At 41.8% G+C, this 24,847-nt stretch overlaps 1 protein-coding gene across 2 annotated transcripts in view; it reads right to left on the bottom strand.

The window, feature by feature from the left end:
- GRIA1 (glutamate ionotropic receptor AMPA type subunit 1) overlaps window positions 1-24,847 on the bottom strand; it is a 321,742-nt gene that overhangs the window by 153,681 nt on the left and 143,214 nt on the right. For both annotated transcript variants that reach the window (XM_002710325.5, XM_002710324.5), the window contains exon 3: window positions 374-613. In XM_002710325.5, the coding sequence (XP_002710371.1) occupies window positions 374-613 (240 nt within the window). The remainder of the gene's footprint in view (window positions 1-373; window positions 614-24,847) is intronic.

Below are 24,847 nucleotides of genomic sequence, written 5' to 3'. Positions count from 1 at the left end.
CCTTTCTTCAAATTTTTATTTATTTTAGAGGGAGGGAGGCAGAGAGAAAGAGGAAGAGAGAGACTATACTCTTAATAACCATGCTGTGAGCAGGGAGCTATTCATCTGAGATTTGGATATTGAGTCTGGACTCTGGAGTCATGGAAGCTTGGTGAGCTAAAGAGTGACATGGTGCATTAAGAGGATTACTCTCTCAAAGGGTGTGTTTTCATACTGTGAATTAGGGATTAGCTACCAAGAAATTAGTTCACAGAAATAAATAATTTTAAAAATCATTTCCTCGTGCTTTTCAGCAAGGCAGTAAGACATCATACTTCCTGTTGGCAGTTTTCTCTTCATCCATCAACAGTCTCTGTTGTAACCCTTGGCTTACCCCGGTCTGCATCATAAATGTAGACAAATTTCTGCCACTTGTAATGGTCAATGATGCTGATGAGGGCATCCTGCAGTTCAGGGCGCAGCTGAAGGACAAACTGATTGGATGTGTCAACAGGAAAGCTGGGCGTAATGAAGCAGACGTGAAGGGCCCCACAGAAGGAGGTCAGCATGTTGACAGTCCTCCGTTCATAAAACCCAAAGATGGCATAGACTCCTTTGGAGAACTGAGAACAGACTAGAAGAGAAGAGAAAGATTACTGGATAGAAGATGCTATGAATAAGCTATCAGATTGTTCCAAAACAAATTAATACACTAGTTTTTTCATCCAACCCATCACACATCCATCCATCCATCATTTAGCCATCTATCTATCTAACCAACCAAACTAGCCATCTTTTCATCCAGGTACACATCCATTCTTTTTATCTTTCCCATCCATCCAGTCCATCTGTCCTATCCATCCCACTTCTTATCCATCTGTTGTCAAGGGTATTATGGTAGCCATGTATACAAAACATTTCCGTATATTGTCTCACTTTGTCTCTACATTGATTCTGTAAAAATAAGAAAAAGATGACTGAATAATTTTTTAAATGAGAAAATCCAAGGCTCATGAGATTAATGGACACATTCAAGGTTGCACAGCTTGGATATATTTGACTGGGGCAGGTATCTTGACTTTTAATCTAGTGATTTTTCCATTACATTTTCTATTACTTCAAGGAGTACAAAAATGCTACAAGAAGAAAGATTCCTGCCTACTGTTACTGCTGAGACATGTTTAAGAAGACAAGTGTTGGTTTTCCCAGCTAGCCCTCAGCTCTCAGTGTACATTTCTCTGCTGATGTTCATTCTGTTTGTACATTTTGCTCACTGATTTTTTATGCCCCCCCCCACCAATGTATCAGCCATAAAGTGTAGTTGTATGAACATTTCCCCAGGATCCATTTTGTAGTGTCCAAGTGTGATTCCCAGTTCTGGTTTATGGTTGATTATACTGTTGGTTAGAATATAGTGCTAATAAGTCCAAGGTCATAGGATCAAACTCTAAGTCAATTAGCTCCTAAACTTCATTTTCAAATGAGAGTTCACAGTCTTTGTCTATTCAGGAGATTAACCCTCAGGCTATCTCAATCACTTTCAAATGAAATGAGAGGATCAGTTATCTTCCTCAAAGTCAGTATTGTAGAGTGCTGTACAGTCCTTTTACATCTGTGAGGCTATTTGGTCCTCATCACAACCTTGTGATTTAGGTATTATTAGTTTTTTCTTCTAAGATTAAAAAGTTAATTCTCTTTAGTCCTCTGCTCTCTTTATCACACCACTTAATACCATGACTCCACATTTCCTTGCTATATGGTTTCTCAGATTGTGTAATGTGAGCATTGCGCAGATAAGTCCCATTACACATCAGTCCTGTGAGCCGCTCTTTAAACAAGAAAAGGCTTCTTCCAGACCCAGAAGGCACTGTTTCACATGTTTTCTCTTATATGGAAGTTAATATTTATACATAGCTTAAAATGTGTAGAGCCCCCATTTTCGCTGTTTAGATATTATAAACATTGTCTTCACTGAATAACACCAGGAGAAGCTCCTGGCGCCTGGCTTCAGATCAGTGCGGTGCGCCGGCCATTGGAGGGTGAACCAACGGCAAAGGAAGACCTTTCTCTCTGTCTCTCTCTCTCACTGTCCACTCTGCCTGTCAAAAAAAAAAAAAAAATAATGCACCCTTGCTTCCTCACTTCATAAATCTTGTCATGAATCTCACATTATGTGGGATCAATATTCCTACTATTAAGAAAAATAGTTTGCATGTGTCTACAATATTTACATATGAAATGATTATGTTAAATATAGTTAAATCTATGTGTGCTCATTGAACTCTATTCTGTTTTATTTGAAACATTTTAAAATAAAATTAAAAAAAAATAGAGAAAGAAAATGCTTTTTTTTGGTTGATCAAAAACACTTGTGAAATATTGTACACCATGTCTTCAACTTATAGTTTCATACTGCACACCAGCTCTATAAAAGATTATGAAGCATCCTGTTGGATTTTGTCTCAGATTTTGTCAAATTTTTTTGCTCTCATGACCCTTTTTTGGTGGCTATTGTTAATATTTGAAGATCCTTTGGGCCATGCTGCACTAAAGAATACAATATCAGTGGTGCCCAATTGTGTTCCATGAGCCTCTGTTCTTTCCTTTCCTAGAGACAGGGCTTGAAAGAACATTGTCTCTTTTATATATATATATATATATATATATATATATATTTTTTTTTTTTTTTTTTTGGGTCAGGCTGAGTTAGACAGTGAGAGAGAGAGAGAGACAGAGAGAAAGGTCTTCCTTCTGTTGGTTCACCCCCCAAATGGCCACTACGGCTGGCACTGTGCTGATTCGAAGCCAGGAGCCAGGTGCCTCCTCTTGGTCTGCCATGCAGGTGCACAGCCCAAGCACTTGGGCCATCCTTCACTGCCTTCCCGGGCCACAGCTGAGAGCTGGACTGGAAGAGGAGCAACCGGGACAGGACCGATGCCCCAACCAGGACTAGAACCCGGAGTACTGGAGCCACAGGTGGAGGATTAGCCTAGTGAGCTGTGGCACCAGCAGAACATTGTCTCTTAAAGATTGTAACTGGATTACCCAAGTCACCTGTCAAGTTCCGCCTAAAAATGAACATACCATTTTTGGAAATATACAAGGTGATCATTAACATCTGCTTGTGTACTTCCAATTACAGGATGCTCAGTACTTGAAGTGCCTGGTCCACTGGGAGACTGCTCTTTGAACCAGAACGTCATGGAATACCTGCTCTTCGTTTGTGCCACAGCCTTCCTGGCATCTAACGGTAGGACTCATGGCCTTGAGTTTTATGGATTTGGTTTTCAGTGACAAAAGCAATTCTATGCAGAAGCCAAAGGAATCAAAGGAACAAAAAAAGAGCAAACAAAAACACATTATTTCCCTTCCTCATACAAAACCTCTAGAAAGCAGTCTTATTTTCACAGGAAAAGTATAACCTGACCCTGACACAGAAGTGAATGGCTTGTTCCACTGAACTAAGCCACCTTACATACTCTTCTTGCTCCCGACTCCGGCCATGCTGCCCTTCCCTGTGTCTCAAGACTATGAGCTCATTCTGCCTGGGAGACTGCACTGGCTGATCCCTTCCTGCCCACAATTCTCTGCTCTTACATCTTTGCAAAGACCATGCCTTTTTAGCAGCTAGGTCTGAGCTGAAGTCTCACCTCCTTAAGTAGGCCTTCCTTCATTGCCTTTTCTAAACAATGACCCCAGCTTCCTTCCCTTCATCCCCTGGGAGTCTCTGTTAAATCACCCTGTCTTACTTCTCATACTTTAATCGTAATTGTCTGAAATAATTTTCTTGGATATCTGTGCCCACTTAGATCAAAGTAAACTCCCAAAGCTGGCAGGAATGCAGGGACATGATGGATGCTTAATAAATATTTAATGAATGCTTGATGAGGGGGTCACATGACCTGTTCCGGGGATGAGGAGGAGCTGGGCCCACACCTGGATGACTGTTGGGTCACCCTGGGCATCCTGCTCTTTTGTCTTGGGTAGCTGTCTTTCATAGCAGCTATTTATCCTCTACTACCTGCACTACTTTCTCTTTCCTCCTAATGAGGACATCGGACCCATTCACAGCCCACAATAAGCACTGTCTTTAAATGTCTATTATAATTACTGGAATCAGGATTTTCAGAAATATGAATTTCTCTACCAGGTAGCATACATTGTATATTATTCTCCCGTGTTAAATATAGATTTGTCAAAACTCACAATCCATCTTACAGGGGGAAGTGCATATGGGGAGCACATAAATCCCATTAAAATATTATAATATACTCTCCATGATATTTTTAGGATCTCTTCTCTCCCCTTGCTGCAATGAAATATTATCCTGCTGGTTATAAATCTTACATTCTAGATCTATTCCTGCATGTCATCTACCTGGTTCCACACATATAGTTGAGCCTCTGGGGCTCTCATGGGTGGTCTTTCTTGCTAGAACATTAGAAGTAGAGAAGGAAAGGGTGGTATGGGGGTGGAAGAAATGGGAGCAGGTAGACATGATCTAATCATATACACATAGGAGGCCAGGATGTTTTTCCCTCTCAAATTATCTCCCTATTTTTCCCGTCTGCAAAGTTTTCTTTTCTTAAACTGGGCATTTTATTCCCTGAAGGTGAGAGAGTTTTGGCTTGGATTTACTTGGGTACAATCTTTGTCCTCCAGAGTTGTGTAACAGTCTGACCTTAAGTTGTTCCCTCATTCAGCTAAATCCGACTAGGGGGCAGCGAGAGAGAGAGAGAAAGAGAGAGAGGTTGGTTGGTTGATTCTGGAGGCCCAAGGTCTGGGGGAGGGCAATAAAGGGCTAAATGTTGAGAAATATAATTATTAATTGTAAGGCATTTCTTGGAATCAGCAATAATAAATAGTCAAACAAAAATCAGCTTGTTCTATAGAAAAAGTACTGGATTAGATACCAGAAATCCCAGAGGATTCTCTTTTCAGTTTAATCACCAGAGTGTGATCTTGATGAAATCCCACACTCTCTTGGGCCTCAGGTTGCCCATCTGTAAAATGAGGGCTTTAGTGCACTTTTCACCCCCAGCATTGTAGATTCTAATCTAATTGATTCGAAAATGTTTACTGATTCAATAGTACTTCAGTTATGTGCTGGTCAAGCTTGTAGACCTCCAGTATACATTTTTTGATCACAAAAAGCAGGTGATCCTCTGAGTTCATGGCTTCTACTGGAGCAAAATCTCAGGGTTAAATCTAGATGCATTTGGAGCCTCAAGTTTTATTTAAGAGACAATTCTTAACCTGCCATGTGAATTAGTTGCCTGGTAGAGATTAGCTGAAATGAGGTGAATCTGATAGGCAGCTGGGGTGGAGAGCCACACAGTGAGCAGGAGGGAAGACGTGAGAGCACTCAGAAACACTCGGAACTCTTGTTATGTACAGGTCTAACCACAGACCCTTCTCATGCTGAGTTTTGAAACAAAAAAGAAAAAAAAAAGAGGGAGGGAGGAAATTGTAATTGTATTCTTGGAATCATATCTATGAAATTAATGAAATATGTTCCCTATAAATTAATAAATTAAAGTATTAAAAAGCAAAATTAGAATGTTTAAAAAATAAAAGGAAGTTCTGTTTGTGAGGTAGAGAATGAGAGACAGGGAGAAGGCAAGAATGCTCCCATTCACTGCTTCACTCTTCAAATGCCCACAGTGGCCACGGTTGGGCCAGACCAAATCTGTGAGCTAGGAATTCCATCCAAATCTCCCACATGAGTGGCAGGAACCCAGCCACTTTAAGCCATCGCTGCTGCATCTCAGGGTCTGCATTAGCAAACTTGGGGTCAGCAGCTGGTGTCAAAACCCAGGTACCCTGATAGGAAATGTGGATGCCTAGTGTAAATGCTTGCCCTAATCATGATGCTGATGTTGAACCAGGGTAGGCTGGACACTGTGTGTTAGCCTCCGTTTAAGGAAGCAGTGGTGTATAGAATGCCTTCTGACAGCAATAATTAAAAGCTGACATTTGAGCTGTTATGAAATGCCAGATACCATGCTATGGATGCTTCCCTGCAGTTAACTCTTTTCATCCCATGAGGTACATTACAAATTGGAGCAGCAAGGCCCAGGGCCAGTATGAGGCAAAACTGAGGTCTGAGCTCCAGCACTCTCACTACAGGGCTTGAACTCTTCCCATCTGTGATAGGCCGCCGCCTCCCTCCACAATGTTGGAAAGAAACAATCTTGGCACATGAGTCAGCTGCAGTTTCTGGAAAACCCTCTCGCATTGCATACTACCTTCTCCTGATGCCAGAGAAAAAGGCATTACTGCATTAGGGGTATATTGATATAATCGTATTGTTTATATAATATATAATTTGATATACTATTATATACACACAAAAACCAATGGTGTGGTATTTTTTATGTATTTGCTTGTTTTCCCTGGGAAGAGGATATATGCACACACCTGCTTTTCTGTTTGTCCACCCACCACTGGATATCCTGAACCTGATACTTGTAATACACTATGTTGGCAATGAAGAGGGACTGGTGCACCAAGCAAGTCGCCAAACTCAAAAATTCTCACCTTGACAGTGGGAGACACTGACAGCTATTACAGCAATAGCAGTTCAGTCTAAGTGCTGTGGCAGAAATGAGGTAAGAGTTCAGCAGGGATGCCTAACCCCAGCCTTTGGATATCTCAAAGAAGACTTTAAGAGGAAGTATCTAAAAGATAGGCTGGGGTAAGCCAGGAGAAGGGTTTTGGTGCAGTGACATGTGCATAAAGAATACTGCAGGCAGAAGAAACAGTGACAGCAAAGACCTGGCTGAGAGAGAGAAAAGACACAGCATATTTAGGGAACTCTGCCCGGAGGGTCAGATTCTGAGCTCCCTGTTTCCAAGAGATTCTTAGCAGAATGTGTGCAATGATCAGAGTGAGTGGAAAATGAGGTCAGGAATTCCCTCTTGGGGAGGCACAAGGGCAGAAACTGGCAAGGGCAGGAAAACCCACACACTATGGTGTGGGCTGTCCAATTCCATCCACGGTTCACTCAAACCTCTTTGATAATCACTCCCGGTTAAGGCACCATCCACTTAGTATCAATAAATCTCCCAGCCCTGGGCACTGCTCCTGACAGCTTCCTCCCAGGGAGGGAACTCCTAGTATTAGCAGCTCCTTTTTTATTGTCACTTCATTTAAGGTCTCTCACACTGATGTTTCTCCTTGGCTCCTGGCTTCAGTCCCTGGAAATGTGTCAGCCTCATTGTAAACAGTGGATAATGAGGTGACAGGACAGCTTCATTTTGGAGGAGGTAGATAAAGGGTGTGTGTGTGGATAAGAGGACTTTTAGACAGTAATGCACCTCCCTTGAGTAATGTGGTGGGAATTCTTGGTCATTTTACACTAATTTTGTGACATCAAATGACATTTATCATTCAGAGGACAATGACAGTGCCCTGCTGTCCTTTTTTACTCTCTTGCATCCTGGATCTCTTAGGGTGCTGACATGCAAATAATTACTATAATAGAAATGAATTGTCCCCGTTCTGTTAAAGAATGTCACATTTATTTAGGATCCTGAGACATGTCCAGGGCTTTTCTGTCATTTACTAGATAAAACTTTATCATTCATATGTTAAATTCCACAAATATTTATTGAGCATCTGAAGCCAATGTTGCCAGAAAATTGGGATACTGTGACAACACAAGAGAGGCATGTTCTCTACCTTCTCACAGATTATACACACTAGTTCAGCAAATTTTACACCCAGGGAAAATAAAGGGGAACTTGGGAGAGTAATGAGGTGATTAACTATAGATTAAACAATCATAACTGCTGTCATACCAGTGTTTAGTGAGTACTTGCTATAGGCCAGGCACAGGGCAAAGCACACAGATAAAGAGATCATTTTACCCAAAGTTACTAAGGTGAGAGAGAGGGGGGAACATTAGGGAGAAACTCCAGAAAAGCCAGGACAACTTGGGTTGAGGGTTGGATCTGGATGGGAACAGATTGCCAGGAGACTTGCCAGTACCGAAGAAGCTAAGACACTGTGTCAGGTGTCAATGTTATACATTGGCTTTGGATTTATTGCTGCTTCCCAGACCTCTTTTCATGTTTTCCTGGAGCTCAGCTGGGAGATGGTCACAAAAGGAGATGCAAAAGAGGAGCCATCTTCCACAGCTTGGATGTGTATTGTATATTTATTATTAAACATGGATATAAATTACTGGACACTAAAAGCCAATGAGATGTAACATTGTCTATGAGGCTAAGAACTAGTACAAGGATGGGTTCATTGGTCCTGGAATTTAGATTTACCTTCTGGACTGATGTATAAAGCCAACGTCAGGGAGAATGCAAACACACAGATCATGTTTCTGCTGTAAAACTCTTCATATGCCTGATGTGGTTATAGAGAAGTCACTGAAGGGAAGAAAATTTGGGACTGTGAATAAGCTTCTCCCCCTCTCTAAGCTGCATTTCCCCTCTACAAATGAGGTTTACATCGAATATCTCTCTCTTTTCTTTCTTCTCTTGCTCTCTTGCTTGTGGAAGTCTCTCTAATAGAACTTCTGCAGTCACTGGGAGATGTGAAGGTACACAGATAAGAATTTTCTGTTTCTTCTGCTTACTCTCCTTTCTATTCATCCAGTCATCCAAAAAATGTTTGCTGAGCACATAGTATATGTTTGTTAGGGAGCAAGCTGGTGCCGGGGGATAAACATTGGCAAGCAAGCTCCCTTGGAGCTTAACGAGAGAAGAAAGAGAGATGACATATAAGTAAACAAAGTCCCTTTGGATACTGTGAGTGTCATACAGGAAATGAAATGGGACTATCTCAGGGCAACTGGCAGGGCTACTTTAGATAGGGTGGTCAGGATGACTTCTTTGATACCAGCATTTCAGCTGAGAAAAGAACCCAATTAAAGAATCAGGAAAATGGTTTCAGGAAGAAGGAACCAAAGCTCTGAAGAAGGCTTAGGAATAAGATTGATGAACTTGAGAAACAGAAAGAAGGCTTGTGTGGATATGGGGAGGACGTAGGAAGGGAGGATGAAGAGGATGAAGTTATGGAGAGGATGAGTAACATCAGTGACCCTCTAAGGTTTATGGTACTTGATCTGTGGCTTGGCTACCTATATAGCTGTAGCACGTCATCCTGGTCTGAAATCAATACCAGCAGATCTCAGAGACTTTTGACCTCTCATATTCTACAGTTTGAATCAGTGATGACACAGTAGAGGAGAAGGTTGTTCTGACCCAAGGGGATAACTTGAAAAATGGGAAAGGAAACATATTCTGACAGTAGCAAGCAGAATACAGATATGGAATGTACAGTTATTTCATTGGGTTCTAGTGTAGATGCTGCTGATCCTTGCATGTTCTAGACTTTAGGCTCTGGTCTATTTTTATTTTATTATTTTTTATTTTTTTTAATTTATTTTTTATTTAGTAAATATAAAATTTCCAAAGTACAGTTAATGGATTACAATGGCTCCCCCCCCACAATTTCCCTCCCACTCACACCCCTTCCATCTCCCGCTCCCTCTCCCATTCCATTCACATCAAGATTCATTTTCAATTATCTTTATATACAGAAGATCAATTTAGTATATATTAAATAAAGATTTCATCAGTTTGCACCCACACAAAAACACAAAGTGTAAAATACTGTTTCAGTACTAGTTATAGCATTACTTCATATTGGACAACACACTAAGGACAGATCCCACATGAGAAGTAAGTACACAGTGACTCCTGTTGTTGACTTAACAATTTGACACTCTTGTTTATGGCATCAGTAATCTCCCTAGGCTCTAGTCATGAGTTGCCAAGGCTATGGAAGCCTTTTGAGTTTGCCAACTTTGATCTTATTCCGACACAGTCTTAGTCCAAGTGGAAGTTCTCTCCTCCCTTCAGAGAAAGGTACCTCCTTCTTTGATGGAGCCCCGTTCTTTCCACTGGGATCTCACTCACAGAGATCTTTTATTTAGGTCTTTTTTTTTTTTTTTCCAGGGTGTCTTGGCTTTCCATGCCTAAAATACTCTCATGGGCTCTTCAGCCATATCCGAACGCCTTAAGGGCTGATTCTGAGTCCAGAGTGCTATTTAGGACATTTGCCATTCTATGAGTCTGCTGTGTATCTCGCTTCCCATGATGGATCGTTCTGTCCCTTTTTTATTCTATCAGTTAGTATTAGGGGCTGGTCTATACTCATGTTCTTGCTCCATCCCTTCTACTTCCTACCTTCTTCCTCTGAATTGGTTCTAGTCTCTAAAGGTTCGCCTCAAATGCCACTTCCTCCATTAAGGCCCTAATGCTGTCCCATTACTATTTAAAAATTACAAGTTTCTATACTCTTTAACATGTCTAGAGAAATCTGTGTCTCTTTAATTTTTATCAAACACTGGCTTTATTAATTTGAGTTCTTTAAAAGAATAGAAATCAATTTAGGTTAACTTAAGACAAAAAAGCAATTTGTTGGAAGGATAAGAGGGAGCTCCAACTAAAAACTGAATCTCAGAAAGCATAAATTTGTAATATCTTGAGGAATCTGGATATCAGGATTTTATACGCAGCCTCTTTAGGATGTTACCATGGCTCCAGCCATTTGTGTTGACTGCTTCTTACAGTTCAAGATTAACCTTCCTCAGGGATGTACCACCTGCTGGTCAAGAGAAGCAGAGAAACTTATTGTCTTATGAAGATGGCAACCAAACAAAAATTAAAGGAGAGGGAACATATGTGCTACATATCAGAGGAATAATTTCTATTTGCTAGTATTTTATAAGTCAAAGTTCAACTGTCTTGGGAACTCCATAAATATTATATATACCTAAACACTGAGGAAGAGATTGTATCTAATTTTGTCATTGCTGCCTGTCTCCTATGGGCTAGCCACTGTGTAATAGAGTGATGATAAGACAGATGATGACTCTTACTCATAAAGTATTTATTATTCTTCATAACCACTAGAAGAATTCACCTGATGACTATACAATTTTGGGGTCACACAAACGAATGAATGAATGAATACAAATCACTCCCTATATTGATCTGTGCATATTATTCTTGACAATTGACCCTATCTTTATTTCATAGCATTTCTTCCATTTGGCATACTCATTATTTTTTATTTTATATTAAATAATTTTGGTGTATCTGTATCTTTTCATCTGCAACCAAGGTATAATCTCCCTTGAAAGCAGAGTTTCTCTGAGTCTATCATTTTTCATGGTACACACATTGTATAGTATCCTAAACCCTATACAGAGCTGGGTAGAAAAATAAACAAAAATGCTTGATGATGTTACTTGTTTTATAGTCTTCTAAGTTAGACTGAGCATTTGTCATGCATGAGTCTGGGCATCTGCAATATACATATTGTGCTTTTGCCTGCAAAACTTGAGTGGTTTCTTTCTGTTAGCTGAGGCAAACAGGGAATAAGAGCTGTGCTCTTGGGCTACAGTGAAACCCAGACAACCTTAAGGTATTCCATCCACACTACCCAGTCTTCTCAGCCAGTGCTTCCAGGCAAGAAAATTTACATCCCATTACATAGCTCAACCCTTAGGATGTTGAATGGTTTCAAAGTGAGGTCATTTTCACCTTGTATGACAAACTGCTTGGCATCATTGTGGACCTGTGTATTATTATGGGAAGGGAATCTTTTAGAGATGTTTCATTTAATGACACAACATATATATGCTATTCTCCCTGACCTATCACAACTCAAGAAGAGTCATAGAAACATAGATCATTAGTACTAAAAGGTATCTTGTCTTGAGGGATTACTGACCTAGAAAAAAGCCTCCTACTAGACAATTGGCCAATTTCACCTTAGTTTATTTAACCTACATGTATTTGGGGCATAGAGAACCTATTGTCATGGGTATCACAAGTCATAAGTAGAGCCTCTTCCTTCATGTTATATCATCCCACTGGAACTTCCAGTTACCTGGGAAGCTAGCACTACTCAGAAAAAGACCATTCTTATTATTACAGTTATCTCGTCTATTGAGCATTTACCATGTACCAAATCCTATTCTAGGCACTTCACGTACATTCTATCACCTACTCTTCACAACAGTCCTCTAATTTCTTTCTCCTATTTCATGCATGAGGACGCTGAAGTTCAGGGAGGTTAATTAAACTTCCGTGAGTCATTCATGTGGTAAGTGACAGAGCTGAGATATGAATTCAGGTGTGTCCTACTCCATGACTTGTGCTTTGAATTGTGCTATCCTTTCCACCTGAGAGTCCATCAACACAAATTAGAGCTTGCATTGCCTTGGCAAAAGTGACAGCTAATGCTGAGTATTCACTGTGTGGCAGTTACCATGCTAACTGCTTTAAGCAAGTGACTCATTCAGTACTAACCTCAAGAACCAAGGTAGGGATATAATTACTATCCCCATTTTATATACAGAAAACCAAGACTAATCAACCTGCCCAAGTCAGAATCTGAACACAGGCATTCCAACCCAAAAGCTTTGGTCTTCCAAGCCAGAAGGAAAAAGCAACTTTTTCTACAAAGTAAAATATCTTAGGTTGTGTGGGCCATATTGTCTCTTTTGCATCTCCTCAGCCCCAATCTTGTAGCACAAAAGCAGGCAAAGGCAATTGGTTGTATTGTAATAAAACTTTGTTTATAGTAGCAGGCATTGGGCTTGATTTGGCTGGTGGACCATAATTTGCCAACTTACACTTTATACTACTCATAGTAGGGATGAAATGCTGATAATTTGGGTGAGGTAATAATAATTCATATTCATAGTTGTATTCATAATAATATTCCTAGTCATAGTCATAATAATCATATTCATAGTCAATCATATGATTTTCAGGTATCTCATATCCATTTTCTCTTGTGAATACCCAGTAAGGTAGATAGGTGGTAATGACAACCACTGAGCCTAGGTTCACATGAGGAACCAGCAAACATGCAGCCAGGGAATGACAGGGACAGGTTTGACCTTACATCTTCCTTTTCCACATCTTGCGGTTTGTCTATGGGATTCTGATTGTTGGCAATGTGGGGAGGACAAGGGTAAGAATGCCGAGAGGACCAAAGTCAGTTGTCCAAGTCCCAATTTGATCTAGGACTGGCTGGCTTCTGTATAAGAGCCAGTGAGACCTTGAAACTTACAGGTAAACTCCAACTAAAAGTGTTGCCACAAGGACAATAGTATTATCAGCAAGAGAAGTGGTTTTGAGCTCCATTTTCCTCTCCTGAGCACAGGATAGCTTTGAACTGGAGGAGATGGCGACACTGATCCACAGTCACAGACCACTCTGATGAGACAGCAAGGGAAGCCCTATTTTCCAGAGGGCAGATGGTTTCATTTTATTAAAAAAAAGATATGTACCAGGGAACTGGATATCTGGCGGCTAGACCCTGGAGTCCAAGCCTCAGTCAGTGTTAGGTCAGGAGCACAGCCTGAAGCTAGGGTGAGGAGCTTTGTTTGGGATGAGATTAGAGATTAGGACTTGGATTTGAGTCAACAAGGCTTGGAGTCAGCAAGGCTCATTCTTGTATTGAATTGAGGGGCCAAGATCAAGGCTGCAGACCAAGGCTGAGGTGAGGCTCATTCAGCCCCATGTTGGGGTAGGAAGTGGGATTCATTGAAGAGCTCTGGTGGGGACTGCTAGTAGATAGCTCACTACCACTACTACTCGGTCACCCTGCCATCTGTGCTGCTTTTTGGAAACAGCACACAAATCAGTCACAGGAGAACCAATAAAAGCAAGGGCACTAGCCTAAGAAAGGGGTCATTGGAGAGATCAGTCTACACCTTCCCAACCCTATAGCCTGGTCACAAAACAACTTCTGGTTCATGAATGGACCATCTCTATAGGGAACACCCAGTAACTCCTTCATTACAAGAAGCCAGACTTTTGCTTTGGCTATCTTAATAACTGTTCTCTGGGTAAGTGGGAGAAAATATATTTTGCTTCTTGTTTGCTATTCTTTCCCTGAATATCATACTTGTCAATGGGATTTCCTAAGCTGAGCTGCAAGCATACAATGCAATGCACACTCATGCACTTGAGCAGCACCTGTCAATCAAGGCAAAGGTTTACTGAGATCCACAGATGACAGCCCCAGGGTGTCCTAGATCAGCAAAATTCATCTTCCAGCTGGAATACATCCACTGAGAAGGTGAAAGGACAAAAATGAGCGATGACATAAGGCTACAGAAGACAAGAAGTTTTGGATCTCTAAAACCAAATGACACCACCAGAAACCAAATCCCACTTCATCTGTATTTGAATTCACTCATGACCCTTACCCTTGGCTGATTTCCAGAGCTGTGAACTCTAATAAAGTTGAGGAGAAGATAAAAGAAAGGCTGAATTGGTTTTTTTTTTAATGCTCTTTTAATGCCTTGTCTCACTGAAGCATGCTGAAAGCACTGCATTTAAAACAAGTGCTCGGCTAACAGTTTCTCCCTGAATATTCCTTCCCTTTCCAACCCTGGAATGAAGAACAACCAATATTTTTCCATGAATAATGGACAATTAGAAATTGAAAGCAGCAAGCTCTGGCCCCTTGCCCACCTCTGCTACCATGTCTGCTCCAAAGGCACACCCCCCACTCCCTGAGCGTCACGGTAGTCCTTTTCTCTTATTTTCCAAAGACAATCCCAACTGTCTTGCCTTAGGGCTTTTGTACAAGCTGTTCTCCCATAGAAAACTCTTCCAGCCCTCTGTAAAAGGATGACTACCTCTCATTCTTCATGCTTCAGCTTAAGTATTCCCTCTGCATAGGTCCTACTCGGTGATTCTTTATTGCGGTCACCTGTGTGTTTTCATCATAGCTTATCTCTATCTTGAATTATTCTGTTTGATGATTGTATATTTGTTTAATTTCAATGCTTACCTTTGTGCAGGAATCATGTCTGTTTTAATTAGTACCACACAGTCCTTGCTTCTAGCATATTGTCTGGCATATACAACGCAATAAAATCTATGTGTTGAATGGAACGAATGAATGAATAAATGATCAAAAAAGCCGCCGGTTCTCTGAATGACCTCAGAGAAGCCATTTCTCTGCTTTGGAGTTGATTTCCTGGTTGCAGAAGAAGGGAGATTCAGGTAGATGTGACACTTTTCCACGCATCTAACTGCCTACCTTTCCTCACTTATCATTGTGTGGAAGGAGGAGTTAAGGCACAGAGGCAGAGAGGACATGCTGCGTACCCCAGGGACTGCAGCACGGTCTCCTGGATACTTTCTCCCAGCTGAGGCTTCCTACTACCCAGCATTTAGTTCCCTTTGTACTAATTTGAATGGCAATTTTACATTTCTCAAATCATGGCACCGAGGAGCTCCTCCCAAGAAGCAGTACAGCCTCCTTGAATTCTGGGAGAAATTCTGAGAATAAAAGCATTTTTCACTACCCTGGAGTGTTCTCTTTGTTCCTGCTAAAATTAAGAGCTCTGGGAGTATGCAGTTGAAAAAGGCTGAAATTCGAGTTAATTTTGAGAAAAACATTAAGCAAGAAAGAAGTAGAAGGCACAGCAAGGTTACAAGTTCCAGGAAATGTAGAAGCTTCCAGATGGATCCCGAGTGGCTAAATGGTCACATGGTTTAAAGTGGAGCTGGGCAGCCATGTGCTGAACAGAGGTTTTGTCATGACTCTGTTCCATTTTGTTCCTGGAAGAACAACTTTGGGTTCTTGCTTGAGCGTATTTCTAAGATAACCAACCTCCAGATATCATTTTGCCACCCAGAACTGCCCAATGCAGTGTGGTCAGTTTTAAAAACTAAGCAGCCATGACTGAGCAGTTTGTCACAAGCTTGCATCACTCATGTCACAGCAGGCTGGGTGGGGACCTGGGCCGGAACACTGTCTGCAAGACAGCCCCTGTCTTTTTTCTTTTGAAGCACATCCCACAAGGCTGCACCTCCCAAGTTTGCTTCTTGAAATAAAGCCTGCTTTTTATCCTACCTTCTTTTCCACTGAGTATTTATTGACACATACAATATGGAACTTGTCAGAACATTTGAAGAGTACATGAAAATGAAGCAAATGTACTAGTTTTCCCACTTTTGCATGACTCACCCATGAAGAGCCCTATGTAAAAGAGCCTTCCTGGTTCCCTTCACCTCTCCAGCCTCATGGCGAATAGTACACCAAACTCTCCACATTGTTGTATGCAGTGAACCATTGTCTTTCCAGGTCTCTGTAACTAAGCATACAGTCCTCAAAACATCCCTCAACACCTGGACACCTTGTACACATCTCTCAAGATCCCAGCCAGATGTTGATTCCAGTGGAAGCCTTCCAGCCCTTCCAGAAAAAAGAAATTTATTGCTTGCTCCTCTCAAGTCCTAATGTACCTTCTCCTTTAGCCCTTATCCTAACAGTCTATAATTTAGCATTTTCAGTTCTGTCTTCTTCACCGACAGTGAACTTCTTTAGGGCAGGGCTGATTGTAATGTGTTTTTAAAGTCTCAGAATTTAGCTCTGGTCTTGACATAATATTTAATAATTGATGAAGGTTGAATATATGTTTATTTGCTCACTTATGAAGAAGGATGATAATTCTGACCTGGCCTGCTGTGAGGACGACATGAGGGAATGAGATTGCCAAAGTTCTAGGTCCACCATGAAGGGTAGTACACACGTAAATCATCATTTTATGCGAACTACACAATCCAAATACAAGATGGGCTGGACAGGATATTATTATTCCCTTTGTCTAGAGGGGCTTTCAGGAGTTAAGGGGTTTGCTCTGAGTAGCACAGCCAGGAGGTACCAAAACAGAAAACGGAAGGCCAGTTATCTTACTTGCGGTAGGGTTTCTTTTCCCATCAGACTACACCTGCCTTTCACAAATCACTGTAAATTTGGTCAAGCTGATAATGTGACTACAGAAAACACGGAGACCAGTCCTTCTACAGGTGTCACAAATGTATCTACTATTACCACTTTCCATCCCCACCACCACCCTGGCCTGAATGTCTGTCACTGCTCTTCATGCAGACTAATGCCCTTGATCTTTGCCCTCCATCACCTCATCCTTGCCTCCACCTTGCACACTTTGCCTTTTTTCCAACTTCATCTTTTTACATGGAAGCCAGCATGTTCTGTTGAAAATGGAAGCCTGACCTTTTGTAATAAGACCCTATAAGTTCCTCAGGGGTTTCTTGTTCCACTTTGAAAATTCCAAACTGCTTTTCATGACCCCCGTGGATCTGCTTTGTCTGAGCCAGGATAAGTTGAGCAACCTCATCCTCTCTCTTTCCCTTAGGCACTGTGTCAGCACCTCCAGTATACTAAGGCCTTAGAAGACCCTGCTCCCTCTGCCTAGATCTCTTCTCCCTTCCTTCTTCTTGGCTGGCTTAATGCCATCTTTTAAGCACCCTGCCACTTGGTCATCCCCCTGCTCTCCATCACAGAACTTAGTTTGTCTTATTCACAGCACTTTACTCAAGTTGTAATTATAGTAGAAGCCCTCTTATCTGATGCAATGGGAACAGCAATTAAATTATTCGAAAAAGATGGTTCAAATGGAAAATCACAAAAAATGATTTATGACAGGTATTCTCATTCAGTTTGCAACACTGAATTGCGCATGTATTTATCAGTCTTGATGCAGTTGGAGCTTGAAGATATTTATAAATGTAAGCACAGAATTCTTTGTGTTTTTCCCCAAGTTTTTATATTTGCCTCATCTGTATCTAATATTAAACATTTTTGGTGAATCATCTAAGAGCTTTTCAAAAGTATTTAATTTCCAGATAAATTTAATGACATTTTTACCCTCATATTTCACAAGTTTATGTAATTTTTAATGACGTTGCCCAAATATAATAAAAACATAGAAATATAAATAGGTTTGGAAAGAAACAGAATTGATCTGTATTATTTGTCTGACAGGTGAGGTGATCAGAAATACATGGCTGATAACAGAAGAGGTTGTTTATTTTCCAGGGACTTTTGGCTCCTTGGACATCAGTGGAGGTGTTTAGAGAGAGATTTCAGTCACTACCAGGAGATGGTTGAAGGGAGATTGGTTATGAGAGACTCCATTGCATCTAATTGTTCTTATCAGTTCTCTGTTCCCCCTTTGGGCTGCAAGCTCATGTGGGCAGAGCCTCTTTTTCTTCTTTAAGCATTTCTATCCTTATATGGCACAGACTTGGAAGGGCGAGGTACAAGTAATGCCAGCTACTGAGTACACAAGTAGGTGGATGATTTTCCACCTTAACTGAAGAGTTTCAGCTTCCTCACCTGTAAGAGGGCAGACATGACGTACGCAAGCACAGTCGCTTCCAGATCTCACTTGTGCTAGCACAGATGGTATATGTGAGGGGACTTCAAAAACATTGTGAAAAAGATGGGATTAAAAGGTATGTTTATTCTGGTGCACAGTATTTGAAATCCATGCACAGTTTATTTATAATACATATATTCCATGAGCTTTTTGAAGTCCCTTGTATTTCTGTATTTCAAGTTCTGATTTCCTCTACAGATTTTTACACACAGCATTACATTATTGATCTCTTTTACACACCCACCCACCCCCAGACAACTACCACCATGGCCACACCACTACCTAACCTCCACATGGGTCAACTGTTGGTATTAGGGTGACCCCCAACCAATCAAAAACAAAAATCAGGGAGTTGCCTTTAAGAGAGACATTCTGATGCAATGAGAGAGGCACTCATAGACCACTGAAAAGACTGTGTAAGAGAGAACATTAAATGTAAATTCTACAACATGTTCTGTATATTCAGAGGAAAGGGCAGTTTTATCTTAAGAGGGAGAACAGGGCAAGTTTCCATGAAGAGGGTCCTGAAAGACAAGCATATGTTCAAAAGCATATGTACAGAAATGGCTGGCATGCACACATATACTCACACACACACACACACACACACTCTGCCACTTTACCCCCCTCCCTATTATCCATACCAGACTCTTCCTTTATTTCCTACATAGTCTCCAGTGCTCCCCGTGTACAGCTCATAACTCTCAACCTAGTCACCTTTGAAGAGCTGGAGTTATCACGTGAGGTTTAAAGTATTTATATTCTGTTCTTGGGGGACCAGAAGAAGGAAACCCTTTAAGTTTCTTCTTTGTTGTCAGTTCTCTCCCATGTCGGTCATCACAGTCATTTCCCACCTGCCTTAATCTCACTTCCTCCAATGCCAAGATAGTTTAAAGTGTTTCCAGTCTTCTCACTTCACCGGCTGTCAACTGAGCTCCAGGTGTGAAGGCCCACAGTGAGTACCTGGTACTGTGAAAAGCTTCCTCAGGATGCCTACTGGAAGCAGCCACTGCATGCATCACATGGACGTCCAGTAGGGCGGTGGCTTCCAGCGTTACTCAAAATGGGGAAAGGCGGTGGGAAAGGGAAGTGGAGGGAAGGAAATGCACTTTCAACCTCATCACAGCCCAAGTTGGTAGAGCAGGAGCAGAAGGTTCATGAAAACCCGTCTGGGGCAAACTGGCTGTGAGTCAGCACACTGAGGTCTAGCCCACAGGCATGCTCCTGTCTGTCTCTCTGTGTACACTTGACAAGTTCCTTCCTATCTCTGGGCCTCAAGGTCCTTATTGGTAAAACCAAAGATGTGGCTGCAGTTCCCTGCAGTTCCAACCTTGCACAATGATTCTCAGCAACCTAGTGATGAACAGGAGAAAGGAACAAAGAGATACAGCAGACAAAACAGAATTCTGAGACTCTGTCTACAGTAGTGGCTCTTCTGCACTTACTGCTAGACCTGAAGATAGTACATGGAGTGCACTCTCCAAGTAGAACTTCACTGCATGGAGACAAAATTGGAAAACAAAAATAATAATTTGGTCTATTGTGTGGACAACCTCTCCCCTCCCAAAAATATCAAAAGCTGATACACCAAAAAAGCAAAACTATATCAAAAGGCTAGGCAGAAATGCTTATTATGTTAAAATCTGGGGAGGGGAAAAATGCAAATGAGGTGAGAGCAAATGCAAATGAATATATAGGTGCATTTAGTTAGTTTCTTAAGTTGCCTAATATCCAACAGAGGCTGGTTAGCCTCCAATATTACCCAAAGGATTGAGATAATGTTCATAGAACAATAATACAGATAATAAAAGCTATCATTTATCAAGCATTTATTAAACACTTGCATTACTAAACACACACATTAATGCAATTATTTCCCACAACAGTTTCACAAAGAAGGTATCATTTCCATTTACAGAGGAAGACAGAAGATTATAGATGAAGTTACTATTTCTATTTACAGATGAAGATGCCACAGTTCAAGAACATACCGGCGGGGTAAATTTGGAGGAAAGACCTGGTTGGTCTGAACTCTGTGCTTGTAACTATCCTGCCTTCAGCAAGGAAACACAGGCACACTGACTTTACTCCCTGTGATGAGAATTTCATCACTGACCTTTCCTCTTGGTCCTGTCCTTAGAGGTCTGCTTAAACAGCACCTCTCCCATGAGAGCCCTGGTCAGAGTCAATCCAACCCTTTCTGGGTTCCCAGAGCTCATAGCTTGTACTTCTATTAGCACACTTAGCAATTCTCACCTCCTATTAAGAGTTAATTATGTCCTATCGCTCTCTACTGTACACCCAAAGCAAGCTGTTTAGACCTTCATTAAGGCACTTAGCATCTTGCATTCATGCTAGCCATGCCTGGGCTTGCCTCTTTCTAATCCAGGAGTCTTACCCTTAAGGACAAGTACTGTGTCTTAGAAATCTTAATGTGCTTGGCACTGAATACTGCTTTAGGAGCAGATGCTTTCTGAGTAAGGCTGGTACACGCAGTTGGTGTCTCTGTTTTGTCTGATCTACTGAGTGTGACACCCCCCTGGTGTATTTTTTCTTGTAACCTTTCCATGATCAGTGCCATTGAATGATGCTGGGCAGGGGTCCAGGATTGCTGTGTAGAACATCTCTCAGATAACTGGGGAGATGCACATGCACCCCGCTTTCCATAACCAAGAGTGTAGCATTTAGGCAAAGGTGGCAGGAGAGGCACAGAAGCAGCAGCAAGAGAAACTGAAACAGTTTTCTCCCTTGACATTGCTTTGCAGAGAATATTCCAGGAGGGCTTATCTTGCAACACTACTCCGAGGGTGCCAGACCAGTGCATTCAAGGAAAGCTGCAAGAAACCATTCTGAACCAGATTTTTGAAGCTGTGTGTTATTTGAGCAGGAAGGGCCAGTCAACTTCCCCTTTTCTATATCCTGGACTCCTCCCTAATCCTTGCTATACAAAACCTGGCAGACTACTGCTCTGTGAGGCAGTTTCTTTAGGGCAAGGTGGCTTCCCACATTCTCTCCTGCTTGTCACCTTAAATAAATCTTTCCTCTGAGCAACTAGTTATTTGATGACACCCCAAGTGAATGGACTCATGTGTCTTCCAATATTTCCTGTGTCACTGTCCTCCCTGAGGTCCTCTCTTACTCAGAGGAGTCCCAACCACTGTGTAGGGAAGGGGTGGCTTGTCCCATTCTTTTACTCTGAAATGAGTGGCTTCCTTCTCCCTGGGAAAGAGAAAGACTTTGATTACTATAAAAAAAATCATCCACAGTTATTTATCAAATGCAGGGGGCTTCTGGGGCTCAAAGAGCAACATGAACACTTTGGTTCACATGCCTGTGTCCACTGCTGGTTGAACAGCTGAAAAGATGCAAGTGCAGGGTTCCACCATGGACAGAATGGGTTCAAATTTCCACTCTGTCAGTTGGGCAGGTTAACTAGTAACAACCCTGAAATCTTTGTTACATCATCTGTGTTATGGAAATAATCATAGTACTCCCGCTGCCACCAATAAGCTACTCTGAGAATTAAGTGCATTTCAAACAGGTCCTCTGCACAGTTCCTAGTTTAACACAGGACTGCTCTTGTACCGTGGTGGTGCTGTTTTGTAAGGAACATCATCTGGCCACAAGGAGAACTAAGAGCAACATGCAGCTGAAAATTTTACCTCTGCATTTAGTAGGAAATGAAGACTCACGTGTAGCTTCTCGATGAGAGCCTGAGAATGGCTGTAGTTAAATTTCTGTTTAAAAATAACTTATACAATTTTAGGCTATCAGAAGTGAAGGTGCTTTACAGATCCTCTGTATCAGTTGTGCCATTTAGTAGAAAATTGAGGTCACGGGAGGTGAAATGACATTTCCCGGGCCAGTCAGCTAAGCTGAGGCTCAAACTGAAGTCTTCCAACACTAGTCTCTTGTGTGGCCTACTATCTCTTTCGTTCTGTCACTTTCTTGAATTTAACCATGTTGCATCCATTCTTTCAGCTTTTATACAATCCCCTACAGTAACAGATCACCATCTGAAGACCCTGCTTTGCTCGGTATCAGTGAGGTGATCACATATCTTGCTACACAGATGTTGCTGGGATGAACCTATTTCTTTGTGCAAAGCAGCTTGCATTCTTCTCTAACTGCTCCTTAGCCTCACTCCTCCATGAGCTAATTCAGCTGAAATTAATGTGCCAATGTTTCCTTTAAGTGCTGAGGGTGAAGGGTCTAGTCTTTTCTTTCAAATGCTGCCCTTGACCTCAAATGCTGATGGGAGTTGCACTGGCGTTCTGGGGCAAGCTTCAGCTCTGCAGACACAAGGAAAAGACACGAGATCTTTTACTCTCTGCACGGAGAGAGCAGAGTCAACGCCTAGCACAGCTCAAGAAATGAGGTGGAACAAGGCTTGGAGGGGGAGTGTCTGCAACAGCAGAGCCGCGAACCCCGGCCCAGCAGATAGCACTTAGAAAGGACGCAGGACAATCCTTCTGATCGAAAGATGACACGCTGAAGTACCTCCCGTGTTTGCTTATACTGCTCCTCTGCTTTCCTCTAGGCTTGCAAGTCATAGACAGCTTTTCATCTTTTAAAATCTATTTTTATATCTGCCATTTTCCCTAACATGAGGCAAGTATTTAGCTTTCTTATTTCACAGATAAGAATCCTGAGGGTGAGAGGGTAAAAAGGCTTGCTCAGGGCCAGGAAGCCTATCTCTGTGTAGTCTCATCTTCCTCACCCCAGGCTCACTGACTGTCCTGTTGAGTAGGTAGAGTCTCCTCACTGTGTAACTGGGTGTGGTCGTTGAATCAGCTGAATCTGAATCCTAGTGCATGCCTCTTGCTGTGGTCTGGACCTGAACCTGTTTCTCAACCAGTCTAAGCTTTGGTTTCCTCATATACAAAATGGAAATAATTTTAGTCTCAATATCTAAACACTGTTAGGAATAATTGGATTACTGTGTGCAAAGTGCAAGGACAGTGGTTGGCACAAAATTCTTACTCTGTAAAAGTAGCTACTGTAGAACCCTGTCCTTGTCCTGTTTCAATTCTCTTTGAAGGCTTCAGGACCAACATTCATGAAGTCCTATTCTGACTTTTGATAAATAAATGTAATTGCTGTCTATTTTAAACCCTGTGATCATTTGCACTTTGCAGCACCTTGCATATTCCACTGTGCACTGAAATATATGTAAACTTGTTTTGCTTGTCTTACTCTCCACTAGTGCTTTGGTATCCAAGGGGCTATGATGTAAGCACATCTCTTGCAGTGCCCTGTGTATTGCTTGATGTCAAAGACAAAATCAGGTGGTAAAGTCTGGTTGCTCTGAACTCAGCTGAATCCAGAATTCTAGTTTCCACTAAGTGCTAGACAGTTAGGGTTGGAAAATTTCCTTAGCGATGTCAATCTTAAACTGATGCTGAGTACTTGGGGCTGCAGGGGCCAGACATGATCCTTGTTTGTCCACATCAGATAGATAATGGCAGGGATAGGAAAAGAACCAAATCATCATTGCCAGTATCCTTGGGCTCCACACAAAGCACTGGGCTGTGCTCCTCTCTGCAAGATACAGGAGAAACCAGCCTATGTACCCAAAGCAAAATGAGCAAGACGAGACAAATGACAGTATAGGGCTAAGCTTCAGCACCATCGTTACTTCAAGAATAGAGATGGACTTGAGGCTTATATCCAGAAGCCTCCCGGGGGTTCAGGACAGAATCAACTGCACAGCCAACAAGGTGACTTCTTGGAAATGACTTGCTAATTCCCTGTTGCATGAATGGGGGCAGGAGCCCTGCAACAGAGATGCTACTGAGTCCTGAATATATTGAAGTATCAATGCAGATCTTTAACTGGTTGTCTTCCTCTTGCCATTTAAAATGGATTCTACATCGGAGTCCTCAATCACCAGTCTCTGGAACACTTTCTTCATGCTAGGATGTGTACATAGAAGACACGGAGACACAGCTTGCTCTTATAGCTCTTCATTTAATTAATTAATTATATGAATTAATTAACAGCAATGAGCAAAGTGGCATCCTTTTAAACTTGTGTGCCATGGTCACTTCTCCACTACTGTCATTTCCCTGTCCCCTCCTCTCCACTGAGGGTTCAGATAATGTTTAAAATGTACAGTGCATCAGCGATAATTCTGCACTGGTCAGCATGACTTGGCCAGAGAAATGTTTTGAGTTCTGGTACTGTCAAATCTTGTCTTCCAAAGTAAGATAAGGTTAAGGAGTCTCAAGGTGATGGATGGCTCCCCCTACCTCTGGTGTAAATGCCTTGAGGGAGGAGAACCAGAGAGGAGTCAGTCTCCTGATGGCTGCAGGTGGCCAGGCATGACAAGTGGGCACAGCCACAGGGTGGGGGACTGCTGAGCACCACATCCCCAAGGCCAAGTGCAAGGTGAGCCCCTGGAAGCAGGGGCCTGTTGGCTTACTGAGTCATGCTAGTGAGAGATGACCATTCACAGCACAGCCATCCTGGGGACAAGCAGCTCTGACCTTGGGACTTTGGGAGAGATACCTTTTCACCTCTATACCCAATACATCAGTCATTTACAAAGAAAATAAACCTGCTAAATGTCTAGGGTAAAAATTCTTACCGGAGTTAAATGTGAAGGTGAGCCAGGGAGAA

The sequence above is a fragment of the Oryctolagus cuniculus genome, chromosome 6 (assembly GCF_964237555.1).
Source record: "Oryctolagus cuniculus chromosome 6, mOryCun1.1, whole genome shotgun sequence".
In the NCBI taxonomy this organism is placed as follows: domain Eukaryota; kingdom Metazoa; phylum Chordata; class Mammalia; order Lagomorpha; family Leporidae; genus Oryctolagus; species Oryctolagus cuniculus.
Note: the sequence above shows the minus strand (reverse complement) of the source record. Positions and strands in the feature narration are given on the sequence as shown.